The sequence below is a fragment of the Tinamus guttatus genome, unplaced genomic scaffold (assembly GCF_059628265.1).
Source record: "Tinamus guttatus ecotype Peru unplaced genomic scaffold, ASM5962826v1 Tinamus_guttatus_pri_ptg000370l, whole genome shotgun sequence".
In the NCBI taxonomy this organism is placed as follows: domain Eukaryota; kingdom Metazoa; phylum Chordata; class Aves; order Tinamiformes; family Tinamidae; genus Tinamus; species Tinamus guttatus.
This window is the reverse complement of record NW_028288904.1, coordinates 211,309-225,340: the sequence shown is the minus strand read 5'-3', so window position 1 is coordinate 225,340 and position 14,032 is coordinate 211,309. Positions and strand designations below refer to the sequence as shown.

Sequence of the window (14,032 nt, the reverse complement as noted above, 5' to 3'; positions counted from 1 at the left end):
TCTTCTAGGAAATCCGAGAAGAAAACCCGACAGGGCGGTTTTCTGAAGAGGGTGGTTTATTTTTTACCGATGCTACTCGGTCAGACAACGTGGTTTACAGAGACCACAAGCAAAGATCTGCAAACCCCAGGTCTACCCAGAATGACGGAGCGGGGAGAAGCGGCAGCGTCGGCGCCCGGCAGCGGCCCCGGCCCCGGGGCGGGGGCCACACACGCCCGCGGGGCGGGGGGGCAGGCGGATGGGGCGGGAGCCCCTCCGCGGCCCTGCCCGCCCCAACCCGTCCTGGAGCCGTCCCGGGGCGGCGGTTTCACTGCATGCAAAATTTGCACTTGATAATTTTCTTAAAAGCACTTTGGAAGTCTTTGTTGAAGTAGGCATAGATGATGGGGTTAAGGAGTGAATTGGAGTAGCCCAGCCAGTTGATGACGGCCCCGAGCCACTCGGGCATGTAGCATTTACAGTCACAAAAGGGCAGGACCAGCGCCACGATGAAGAAGGGCAGCCAGCAGAGGATGAAGGTGCCTATGATGATGCCCAGAGTCTTGACAGTCTTCCTCTCGCGGGCCAGCGCCGTCCTGCGCTTGGCCTCGGCACTCCTCTCGGGGCAGCCGTCGTGGGGCGGCGCGGGCGCGCTGGGCAGCGGCAGGTGCTCCTTGCAGCGCTGCACGTCGGGGCCGCCCCGCGCCGCGCCGTTCACGCACGCGGCAGTGCCGGGCTCCGCTGTCCGCCGCACGGCCCGACTCGGCTGCCCGTTGCTGCTGCCGTGCAGCACGGCCGGCGGCGAGAGCAGGAGGCCTGCGGGGGCCGCGCGCTTCTGCTCCGCCTTCTTGACCGTCTTGCGGATCCTGAAGCGCGCCACCCTGAAGATGCGCCCGTAGAGCACCAGCATGAACAGCAGCGGGATGTAGAAGGCACCGAAGGTGGAGTAGATGGTGTAGCCGTGGTTCTTGCTGATAGTGCACGCGTCGGGGTCCGAGTGGTCCTCGGGGTGTCCGCCAGCCCAGCATGGGCGGGATGGATATCAAAAAGCCGATGAGCCAGGTGAGGCTGATGAGCAGCGCAGCCCGGCGTGGAGTGCGCTTGTTCACGTAGTCGATGGGGCCCGTGATGGCCCAGTACCTGTCCAGGGCAATGGCGCACAGGTGCAGGATGGACGAGGTGCATCACAGCACGTCGAGGGAGATGAAGATGTCGCAGGTTGTTAGGTCCGGTATCCGAACTGACAGGGAGAGAGACAACCACCATAGATATATTGTCTTTTATTAATAGAAGAAAGATAATAAGTATTACCAGCTAGCTGGGGTCCGGGCTTTCCCACGCAGGGGTCACACCACGGACTCCGACCACTTTGGGCGTCCCTCTTTTATACCGTTCTTACCCAAGAGTGTTCCCCCTCCCGTTTTCCTGTTTTGCATTCTTGCTAATATTATCTATTTTGCTGAATTAAAACATCTGGATAAGCAGCCCCCCTATCATCCTGATTGAGGGCAGGGCACCCTAACCCCGCCACCTATCAAGGGTCCAGACCTTGCCATGAGCAGGGCATCCTGACCCTGCCATCTATCAAGGGTTCTGCCCCTGCCATGAGCAAGACATCCGGACTCTGCCAGTTATCATGGGTCCTTGTGCTCTAAGACTCAGCTTATTCTACATTAGCTATTTAACCCCTACCTTCCCTGCTAATGCACCCTACATTCCCCCCTTTTTCTTTTGCTAATATCAGAGAATCCTTTCTCAATCTTTCTGAGTTTGTCGCATGAACATTATGTGCATAGAATTAACTTGATTTGTAGCTTTTTCCATTACCCCCATTACACATTTCCACATTATACAGATACACAGTAACAGTAATAACAGAATTACAAATACGCGTTATCCAGTTCTCTTCAGTCTCTTTTACTAGCTTAGCAAGGGTTTCCTTTAAGGTTCTGTTCATCCTTTCCACCTGACCCGAACTTTGAGGATTATATGCACAATGCAATTTCCAGTTGGTTCCCAGTGCTCGGGCTAATTCCTGTGTAACCCTTGCCACAAAAGCTGGTCCATTATCAGACCCGATGCTCACCGGTATCCCATATCTGGGGATTATTTCTTCCAAAAGTTTTTTCGCTACCACCTGGGCTGTTTCTTGCTTAGTGGGAAAGGCCTCCACCCACCCTGAAAAGGTGTCTACTAATACCAACAGATATCTATATCCATATTTACCTGGTTTTATTTCTGTAAAGTCTACTTCCCAATGCCTTCCAGGTTCACCACCTCTTTCCCTTATACCTTCATGTACCTTCCTGACCCTCGATGGTTTCATTTCCTGACATGCTTGACACCCCTCTATTATCCCTCTTAATATTTTCCTCTGATCTTGGAATCTCAACCCGAACTTTTCTATTAACAGTCCCATTTTTCTTTCCCCCAAGTGTGTGGTACTGTGTAACTGTTGCACCATCTTCTGTCCCAACCGCTTAGGAATTAACATTCTTCCTCCTGTATCGTAATGTCCTTCTCCTGCACTTTGCTTTTCTGCGACCTTTTGAATCCACTCCCTCTCCTCCGGGATGTATTCATCCTCTCCAATTTCCTCTTCTTCTCTTAGTGTTGTGAGTCAGGGCTAGTACCCTTTGTATTTGTCCTTCTAACGCAGCTCGCCGGGCTGCACTATCTGCAGCTGCATTCCCTCTACTTATCGTATCGGTTTTCTTCTGATGTCCTAAGGTATGCACAATTGCCACTGCTTTTGGTTTCTGCAAAGCTGACACCAAGTGCAAAACCTCTTCTTTGTTTCGGATTTCTTTTCCTGCGGAGGTAAGAAATCCCCTTTCTCTGTATATTGCTCCGTGTATATGCACTGTCCCATATGCGTAGCGACTATCTGTATAAATCATCACTCGCTCTCCTTCTGCCATTTCTAGTGCCTTAGCCAAGGCTATCAGTTCCGCTCTCTGAGCCGAAGTGCCGTCTGGTAAACGCTGGCTCCAAACTATTTCTCCTTTCTGATTCACCACTGCAGCTCCCGCCCTTCTTTTTCCTTGCTCGACCATGCTACTTCCATCTGTAAACCACACTTTTCCCCCTTGCAGGGGCTCATCCTTTAAATCTTCCCGCACTGTTGCAGTTTCAGCTAACACCTCCTGACAATTATGCACAGGTGTTTCATATTCTGGGTTAGGTAGGAGAGTGGCTGGATTTAAAGTCGTTGGGGACGTATACATAATCCTTTCTGGGTTTAAAAGTAAGGCTTGGTAATGAGTCAGCCTAGCATTTGTTATCCATCTTTCAGGCGGTTGTTTGAGTAATGCCTCTACGTAATGGGGAGCTGTTACATACAGTTTTTGCCCAAACATGAGTTTGTCTGCATCCTTAACCATCATTGCCACGGCTGCAATGATTTTAAGGCACGAGGGCCACCCTGCGGCGACTGGGTCTAATTTCTTTGATAAGTACGCCACTATCCTTTTCCAAGGTCCTTGCTTCTGAGTTAGCACTCCCTTAGCAATTCCCGCTCTTTCGCTCACATATAAATGGAAATCCTTGGCTGGGTCCGGGAGTGCAAGTGCAGGGCCCTCTAGCAGGGCTAATCTCAGTTCCTCAAAAGATTTTCCCATAGCTTCTGTCCACTGCCAGTCCGGTTTCTCTCGACTCGCCTCATACAGAGGTTTCGCTTTTTCTGCAAATCCAGGTATCCACAAACGGCAGTATCCTACTGTCCCCAAGAATTCTCGAACCTCCCTTGGAGATCTGGGCTCCTGAATCCGAAGAACAGTCTCTTTCATGGCATCAGTTAGCCATCTCCTACCATCTCGTATCTTATATCCCAGATATGTTACTTCAGGACTACATAGCTGAGCTTTCTTAGCACTTACTCGGTATCCTAGTTTATTCAATTCTTGCAACAACTTCCTCGTACCTTCCTCGCACTCCTCTTTCGTTCTTGCCGCTAGCAGCAGATCATCCACATACTGAAGCAATTTCACACTAGGATTCTGTCTCCTGAATTCACTCAAATCTTCCTGCAGTATTTCATTAAACAAAGTCGGTGAATTTTTGAACCCTTGTGGTAATCGGGTCCAAGTTAACTGACCCTTATATCCGCTCTCGGGATCTTCCCATTCAAAAGCAAACATTTCCTGGCTCTGTTTTGTCAGGGGGATGGTAAAGAAGGCATCCTTTAAGTCTAAAACTGTATACCATCTCATATCTGGTGGCATCATACTTAACAGAGTGTATGGATTCGGGACCGTAGGATGCACATCCTCCACTCTTTTATTAACTTCTCTCAGATCTTGAACTGGCCTGAAATCTCCTCCGGGCTTCTTTACTGGCAGTAGAGGAGTATTCCACGGAGATTTGCATTTACGCAGAATGCCAGCTTCCAGTAACCTTTTAATGTGCTTCGCTATCCCTTGTCGAGCTTCAGGGGTCATTGGGTACTGTTTAACCCTAATCGGGTGAGCTCCTGGTTTTAATTCCACGACCAGAGGAGTTTTCCCTTTAACCTCTCCTATCCCCGAATTCTCTGCCCATACTTCTGGGAGTTCCCTCATCCATTTTTGAGTTTCTGGTCCAATTTCTTCCTTCCTCTCTTCATACAGTCTATATTCGTCCTCTAATCTAACAGTCAGGACCTGTATCGGTTGTCCTTCCCGGTCATTGATCTTTACCCCATCGTCCTCGAAATATATCCTTACCCCCAATTTAGTTAGGAGATCCCGGCCCATTAAGGGTACCGGACTCTCCGGTATATACAAGAATGAATGCGTGATTTGTCTATTAGCTACATCTACCTTCCTTTCTGATGTCCACCGATATACCTTACTCCCATTTACCCCTCGTACTCGAGCTTTCCTTGTCGATAGTTTCCCCGCTGCTTTATTTATTACTGAGTATTCAGCCCCTGTGTCTACCAGAAATTTTACACGTTTCCCTTCCATTTCTAATTCTACCCAAGTCTCGGGGAAGGGTTCCGAGTCCCGGCCCCTTCAGTCGCTATCTTCTTTTGCCACCAGTGCTCTAGGTGGCCTCCTTTCTCCTTTTTCCGGACACTCATTTTTCCAGTGTCCTTTCTTTTTGCAAATTGCACATTGATCCTTTCCTAACCGTACCCCTGCTCCTCTGGGGGGTGGCGGTCCCCTTCTTTGCCTCTCTGATTTTTCTCCTGCTTCAAAAAATCTCCTAGCCATTTCCCTCTGGTGTTTCCAATCCTCCCTTCTTATTCTCTCCTGTTTTTCTTCTGGAGTCTCCCTGTTGTTGTACACTTTCTCTGCTACCTTTAAAAGATCCTGTAATGTTTGCTCCCCCAACCTCTCAATCTTTTGTAATTTCCTTCTTATATCCGGGGCAGCTTGATTTACAAATGCCAAGATGACAGCTGCCCAATTCTCCTCCTTCATAGGATCTAAAGGAGTGAATTGTCTAAACGCCTCTAATATTCTCTCTAAGAAAGCGGCAGGGCTTTCCTCGGCTTCCTGCCTAACAGCATTTACTTTTGCTAAGTTAGTAGGTTTACGCGCTGCCGCCCGCAACCCTGCCATCAGCGTTTGCCGGTATGTTCGGAGACGCTCCCTACCTTCAGGTTGTTCAAAATCCCACGGTGGTCTTACCAATGGGAATCCTTCATCGATAAGGTTCTGCTGACCGGTGGGTCTCCCGTCCTCTCCCGGCACCAACTTTCGCGCCTCGGTCAGGATCCTTTCACGCTCTTCGGTCATAAACAGCACTTTTAAAAGCTGCTGACTGTTGGGGCCTTAGCGCTTTTGCAAGAATACGAGGAGCTGAGGCCATGAGAACCGAGGAGCTGAAGCGATGGGAACCGAGGCCACCCGGAGAAGATAACGCCTGTTAGCAACTTTTTAATGAATTAGGCCAGCCATAGCCAGATAAGCGTCCGGGAGGCCCAGCAACGGAGCATCAGGAAGAACACCAGTCAGCTGCAAGCTAGCTATGCATGGACACTAGAGCCTAACCAATGGGAATGCTGTTGCTTAGCGTGTGTCTGCATTTACAGGTGATAGAATTGTATAAAGCTACATAGTAGACAATAGTAAAGTGAATTGAACCTGCTTCACGTTGAAGTGTCGTTCATTCCGTCTCGCGGGGTTGGCATCGGCAGCTGACAGTCATCCCAGGTAGGGTTGTGCGTAAACAAGATGGATTCTAATAAATCAATTAACGCCCCCGGTTTCTCGGAAAAGGAGGGGTTTTGACTTTTCCAATTATACAAATCGCTAGAAGAGAATGGCCAGTATTGATATGTACGCTGTCCCTGTGGCCCAGTTGTTCCAATCGTTCTAACTGGGAAGGCATGGGTGGTACTTGATATTCCTTCTTCATCTTCTCTTTGATGAGATCGTGTCCTATATGCGGGACCCCTATCTTCCCTTCTCTCCCTTCTCCCCCTTCTTTGATCACTACTACTCGCCTCCCTTTGTGCCTCGGGCAGAGGTACGTAAGGGAGGGGGTTATGCCTGCTTTCTTCGTCTAATATTTCTGGATATAAGGTCGAATCTGGTAGTACTGCTTTTTTCCCTTCCTTTCTCACTACGTAAATATCAACTTTTCCGTCTTTCCTACCCTCCCCCAAAAGAGGTTTCAGCCATGGGGGTGGATACAGAACCAAATCCTCCCATGTGATTATATATGGAAATTGATCTGGGTGTCCTTCTGACCCAGGTCTCATTATTACCTCTTTTACTCTCCTTATTAATTCTAAATCAAAACTTCCCTCCCTCGCCCAGCCTACGTCAAAACTTGGCCACTCACTTTTACAAAATGCCTCCCATCGGTTTTTATACACTTCTACAGACAAATTATGTGCCCGATGCTTAACATATCCAAAATGATTTAACATAAATGACAAAGGGGTGGATTTCCCTTCTCCCATTGTATCAAGCTCGTCGCTTAAAACCAAAGTTAATACAACTGCCAGTAAACCAGTAAGGGCGATTATTAACAGAATTCTCCCTTTCCACGCCGGTCTCCTTTCGTCAAGGAGATACGGTGTTCCCAAACAACCTAACCAACCACCCTTCCTTCTCGTGGGAGTCTGAGGGACGTCTCCCTCAGACTCCAGCCGACTATCCTTCGGTGCGTCCACCTGGATTTCTGTCGGCTCACTCTCACCCCCTGAGGCCTCCCTTGACTTATTAATTATCTTTCTCTATCTCTTTCTCCTCCCCTGCATTCGGATCCCGGACGAGCCCCCAAATGTTAGGTCCGGTATCCGAACTGACAGGGAGAGAGACAACCACCATAGATACATATTGTCTTTTATTAATAGAAGAAAGATAATAAGTATTACCAGCTAGCTGGGGTCCGGGCTTTCCCACGCAGGGGTCACACCACGGACCCCGACCACTTTGGGCGTCCCTCTTTTATACCGTTCTTACCCAAGAGTGTTCCCCCTCCCGTTTTCCTGTTTTGCATTCTTGCTAATATTATCTATTTTGCTGAATTAAAACATCTGGATAAGCAGCCCCCCTATCATCCTGATTGAGGGCAGGGCACCCTAACCCCGCCACCTATCAAGGGTCCAGACCTTGCCATGAGCAGGGCATCCTGACCCTGCCATCTATCAAGGGTTCTGCCCCTGCCATGAGCAAGACATCCGGACTCTGCCAGTTATCATGGGTCCTTGTGCTCTAAGACTCAGCTTATTCTACATTAGCTATTTAACCCCTACCTTCCCTGCTAATGCACCCTACAAGGTGACCTGCCCCAGCGTCCACTTGTTAAGCACCTGGTAGAGGGCCGCCATGGGCAGCACGAGCACGGACACCATGAGGTCGGTGACGGTCAGCGAGCCGATGAGATAGTTGGCCACGTTCTGCAGGGAGCGCTCCAGGGCGATGGCCGCGATCACGCAGGCGTTGCCGCTCACGGCGCACAGGATGAGCGTGCCCAGCAGCAGCGAGATGAGCAGCTGGTAGCCCAGGGTCACCTCGGCGCTGCCGGGAGAGCGCTCCGGGGAGGCGCTGCTGTTGGACACGTCCATGCCGCCCGGGAGGGCCGCTCAGCAGACGGGCCTGGGCAGCGGCGCCAGGCGCGTGTGCGCTCCACTGGCAGGAGGCATCGCCGCCCCGCGCGCCTCGGCCGCGCCGGGCTCCCCGCCACCCCCTCCTTCCCATATATAGCGCGGCGGGAGGCGGCCGGGGCACGGGGGACGGCGGCGGCGGCTGCCGAGGCCGCCCGGCCCGCCCCGCCCCGCCCCGCCCCGCCCCGCCCCGCCCCGCCGCGCCGCGCCGCGCCGCGCCGCGCCGCGCCGCGCCCCGCCCCGCCCCGCCCCGCCGCGCCGCGCCGCGCGCACCGGGGGGCGGCCCGCCTGGTCCACCGCGCTTCGTTCCGCGCCCTCCCGCGCTGCCGCCGCGCTCTCCCTGGCGCCTCCCTTCCTCTCCCGCCCCGCCCCGCCGCGGGGCGGGGTGTGGGGGAGGGGTCGCCGCGGGCCGCCCGGCCGGGCAGGGCGCGGAGCCCCCGCGGCTCCCGGCCCCGACGTCCCGCTGGCCGCAGCTCCACCCCGGCGGCGGCTCCCCCGAGGGTGCGGCGCGGGGGAAGGGGCAAGTGGGTCGCACATCGTCCCTTGAAGGCGCCCAGGCCGGAGCGTCCGCCTCCCGCTCCGCGCCACGAAAACACGGAAATTGCCGCGCGCTGCACTCCTGGGATCACTGTCCTGCGAGGTAAAGCGAACAGGAGTACAGGGGGAAATGGGTTGTGGTCCTCTTGCAAAGGAGGGGACATGCTGAGTCTGAAAGGGAGTGAAACGAGGGTCTCCGGAGCAACGCTGGATACGGGGGAGCGCCGGAGAGACCCCCTGCGAAGCCGGCGGCCACGCCGGGAAGCGGCCCTGGCAGCCGTGGAGCAGCCGCTGTCACGATAAGAGAAGAGGAGGGGGACGGCCCGTGTCGCTGAAGGAGACACGGGTGACACAGGCTGCCTTGTGTCCTGTGCCCGCCCGCGGTTCAGTCAAGTGGCCGCGCAGGCGACGTCCTGGCGAGGGACATGGAATGCGCTTTGTGCCTTCCCTAGGGCGCCCGATCCCTCGTGGGCTCCTGCGACCCCAGTATCCTTTTGCGGAGACCAGCCAGGTCCCCTGTGCTCACTTGAAATCTTTTGCATTGGCTCTACTTTCTGACGTTGTTGGGGTTTTTTTGTTTGTTTGTTTGCTTGTTTTTTTTTTTTTCAGACACTGAAAGTCATTTCGCTCTGAATTAAATGGAGAGGCAATTTAGGCAGCCGTGAAGGGAGAGGGGGAAGTAGGAGGGGGAAGATGCAGACGAGGAAGACTCACTCTTTCGATGTGATGCTTCTTTAATCCCACTAAGCAGTTAAACGTCAAAATGCTGTTTAAACTTTTAAACAACTAAATGAGGCGCTAATGTGTTTAGATAGCCTAGGTGAAGCAGCCAGGGAGATAGTGTATGAGAAGCCAGTGTCTTGTAAAATCCAAGCTGACTCCAGAGCAAAGGAAACCCTAACACTGCACAAGTTCTAAACATCCAATTAAACATGAGTTAATGTTATTCAGTTACGACAGAGCTGCGGCAAACCAGAGGTTCTTCAACAAGCCCAAAAGATAACCTGTTTGCAGTCCCTGTGGAAGGTACTTTATTTTACAATTTCCTTTTGCACACTCCAGAAGTGGGGAGGGCCGCATGCCCGACGTGCACAGATGATGCCTGCAATACCTGCCAGAGTGGAACTGAAATGTCACAATTTGAGTGCAGGTTTTGTTCATATGGTTGCATATTGCACTTCGGTTTGAAATGGATTTTTTTTTCTCTTTCTCCATACAACACTTGTGTTAAAAAAGAAAATATATCCCACTAATGGTCTCAGAACGAATGAGCTTTACTAGGGAGCTGAGGAAATTAATGTTTTCAACTCACTAAGACTGATGCAGTATATGCAGTTTTCTGTGGGAGAGCTTCCAAACAGGTGGAAGAGAAGATTGCCAGGAGACAACCTACCTGCTACAGGCTTCTTGAATTTTCCCATTAGGTGTCTCAGGAACTGAGCCAACAGAAATTAGCACCACTCCACACTGGCCAAAACTCTTTGGAACATCAGCTCTAACTTTAGGATGCAGGGAAGAGAATAGGAATTTCATGGCTGAGGAGCCTCTGCCATTGAAGCCTCTCCCCTCTGTGGCAGATGGTACAGCATGAGACGGAACAGTGCTCTCCCATGACCTTGAAGGACCAGTGCATACTGGTCCTCCCTTCGCTGTTCCCATGCAAAACTTACTTCAGAGAGTAGTTGGAGCCAGCACCGAGCCAGCTGATTACTGGCATCTGCAAGGCCACGAATCCATAGCTGATTGGATAATCTTGCACATAATTAGTTAGACTATTGCCTTATTTAGCAACTGCGCTTCGCGTGCTTTTGGCAAATATGGAATTGTATCCGGGACAGCACGGTATATAAGTTGTATCGGATGCTCAATAAAGGTCTTGGGTCTTTGGTACGATAATCCGGAGTCCATGTGCATCATATGCTGCACCCCTCCATGTAAGCGCTCGCGTTTTGCTACAAGAGATCTGCTTCTGAATACCTGCTTCACACATCTCACTTTTCATAAGCCTACACAGAGTACTACATTGCTCTGTAGTGACTTTAAGCTTTGTAGTGCAACAGTCCAAAAGCTTTAAGAAAGGAAAAGTTTAAGGACATGGCTGGTGCTGCAGTCCTATAGCTCTCAGCCAGTCGAATCTGGAGCAGAATGACTCCAGATCTGTCAGTCTGCTTAGTTGTGACTGTGTGAGCAAGATCAACCTGTCAGGAACCTGAGGAGCTTCCAAGCCCAGCAGCAGAATTATTCCCTATGTCCTGTCTCTGGCTGTGGCCAGTTCCCCCCCACCCTCCCCCCGAGGACATCCCTGAAGCCCTAGAGAACATCCAATTGATGTATCAAGAGAGGAGAAAATCCCTCTTCAACCCTCAATTTAGTCTCCTGAGAATGAATGCTGTACAAATTCAGTGCAATAGCACAATAAAGAAGTCTAAATTTCCCACTCCTGGATCACCACAGAGTGCTGTCTCATTATCCTTTCCGTAAACTTACCAAGTTCTGTCTTAAAACACTTAATGTTTATTTGTCAATTTTTAGGGGGCTATAGAACAACTTTTCTCCTGATTAGAAACCTTTCAAAATCTTTTACAACTCCCCAGCTGGTCATGTACCATTCTCCTCTAATTTACACAGCTCTTTTCACATCTTGGCCTTTGCTTTGAATCAGAGCTGACACTGAGCAGAGGCAAAAGTGAGCTAAACCCTGCTAAACCACCCGCAGCACCTTACCATGCAGCTCCAGGCTGTTGAGCCCCCGGGGGCCATGTCCCTGAGCTGGGGCTCTGGCACCAGCCGAGCTGCTTCCTGGCTGTAGAACCCACTCTCTATATAATGTGCACCCCGTAATGCAGAGGAATCACCTGAATGACAGGGGAATAACCAGCATCGCAGAACAGCGAGTCGGTCCATTGTGTTCCCGTGTTATTAACCACGTTTTCCATTACCTCAGCTATTCCAGCTGCCCCTGTCATCCCAGACAATGTTGAGTTGACTGCAATTTCCACTGTCCTATTCTCTTGCCATTCATTTACCTTATCACTACTCTCGTGTTCATCATTTTTATTAAAACCAGACACAAAGTATATACATAAGTATTAATATGCCTTTCTCTGCCAAGAGCTCAGAAGTACCTAAAATTATAGCATAACTCAGCATAACCCACCTCTCAGGCTCAGAACTAACACAACAGGAGGATTTTTTTTTAACAAAATGTACAGATGTTTTATATATATATCCAAATGGTATCACTGAAGTGAAGCTATTATTCATGATGCCCTGCTACCCTTGTGATAGGTCAGCCTTTATGTAAGCCTAGAGATTTCGGGTGAGTTTTAAATGACATTCACTTTATTATTATTCTATGGGGGAAGAGAGATTTTTCAAGCATATTTCTTCAAATATAAGTTTTCGTACGTTCATATAAACTTCCAAGAATTTTGAGATTCTGGAAAAACTTCAGTTTATGCTAAATCTTCTTTCTTGTCCCTTCTGTACCCAGTGCAACGGTGATAAGAGAATATCTTAGAGATAGCAATATACAACGCTCGTGCGCTAGGAGCTGGTCTTTGGGAGGAAATATCTTGTGGCTGCTTTAGAATCACCTGTGTGGTACAATGCAGTCCTGGGAATGCAGAATCTGGCTAAATGCTTTTTAAAAAGCTGTAGCCTGATATTTGTATTTGAATTAAAAACATTACCTCAAAAGCATTTTTCCCCCCACTGAAGTTTGCAAAATAAATCATCCGAATAACACCCGCTACACAGTTCTAGAATTGCTGACCAGCACTGAGCAGCTTTTGATTAAATCAGACTTTTCCTAGTAGCTAATGAAGATTATTCCATCTATTTATTTAACATTTACATTCATCTTATTAAAAAATATATATACAACTGGCTGAAAGTATGTGCTGACCTTGCCTACTAGATTCCAGTAATTTTAACCATTTTTTCCAGGTATTAAACAGTATTTGCATGATTGTTTAAACAAGTACCGTTGATCCAACCTTTGCAAGCATTTTTTTAAGCTTCCTATTTTATTTTTTCATTTGCTATTTATTTAATCTTTTAATGGCTACATTCAAGTTTTTGATTTGTTCCTCCCCTTCCCACCCCAAAAATATTCTAAAATAGCTTCTAATGAGAAGGAACTTCATACAATGAGCAGGTTAAGAAGAATTATGTTCAGAAGATTTTTATTGCAATAGCCATTTTTGCAGCTTACGTATATCTATTTTATCACTCAAAGAAAAAAAAGAGGAATTATTTTGGAATAACAACTATTTAAGAAAAACATCTCATGTCCCTAGCTAAACTTTTACAGGTGTCAACTTTAGATACTTGACTAAACTAAACCAAATTATTTTTTATTATCTTCCAAAATAAAGTTAAGGTACTTGAATTTTTCAGCTCAGTTTTAAGATTCATAAAAACTGAGGCCTTTTTCAATTGTTATCCTGTCAGAGCTTTCGTATTACACTACAGATCAACAATGAATTATGTAGGATCATAGTCTCCTTAATCAATAAAGATGTCAGTTCCCATTCAAATATCATTGCTTATAAAGGATAAAAACTCTACTGTTTGATGCATACTTCAAAAATGAAATTCAATAGTATTGATTGGAGTTCAATAGTATATTAATTCAAGTGTCTTTTTTAAACAAAGAAAAAGATTTTATTATGAATTACTTTTAATGTCTTTATATTAAAATGAATATAACGGTATTATTTAATACCGTTATATGGAAAAAGCAGACGATGTGTAGAAATTAAATTTTAGGAAGATCTTATCTTTGCAGACTAGTTTTATTCCGTTAACTGAGAAATAATTATTTTGCCTATAGAGAGACATGCCTAATCACAGAGCCTTATTCATAGAATCATAGAATGCTTAAGGTTGGAAGGGACCTCTAGAGGTCATCTAGTCCAACCCCCCTGCACACGCAGGGTCACCTAGAGCACGTGGCACAGGACTGCATCCAAGCAGGTTTTGAAGATCTCCAGAGAAGGAGACTCCACAACCTCTCTGGGCAGCCTGTTCCAGGGCTCTGTCACCCTCACTGTTAAAAAAAATTTCCTTAAATTCCTGTGGAACTTTTGGTGCTTCAGTTTGTGGCCATTACCTCTAGTTCTATCAGTGGCCACCACTGAAAAGAGGCCAGCACCATCCTCCTCACTGCCTCCCTTGAGGTACTTATAGACACTGATTAGATCCCCTCTCAGCCTTCTCTTCTCCAGGCTGAACAGGCCCAGCTCCCTCAGCCTCTCCTCATAGGGCAGATGTTCCAGGCCCCTGATCATCCTTGTGGCCCTGCGCTGGACTCTCTCCAGAAGCTCCACATCCCTCTTGTACTGTGGGGCCAGAACTGGACACAATACTCCAGATGCGACCTCACCAGGGCTGAGTAGAGGGGCAGGATCACCTCCCTTGACCTGCTGGAGACACTCTTCTTAATGCACCCCAGGATCCCATTGGCCT

General features: G+C 48.9%; 1 protein-coding gene across 1 annotated transcript; it reads right to left on the bottom strand.

Moving 5' to 3' along the window:
- Positions 1 to 307: 307 nt before the first annotated feature.
- Positions 308 to 7,984, bottom strand: LOC148593583 (5-hydroxytryptamine receptor 1A-like). The gene is given in 3 exon segments (XM_088530395.1): positions 308 to 988; positions 990 to 1,200; positions 7,701 to 7,984. Coding segments are annotated over 3 exon segments (1,176 nt in total).
- Positions 7,985 to 14,032: the final 6,048 nt, after the last annotated feature.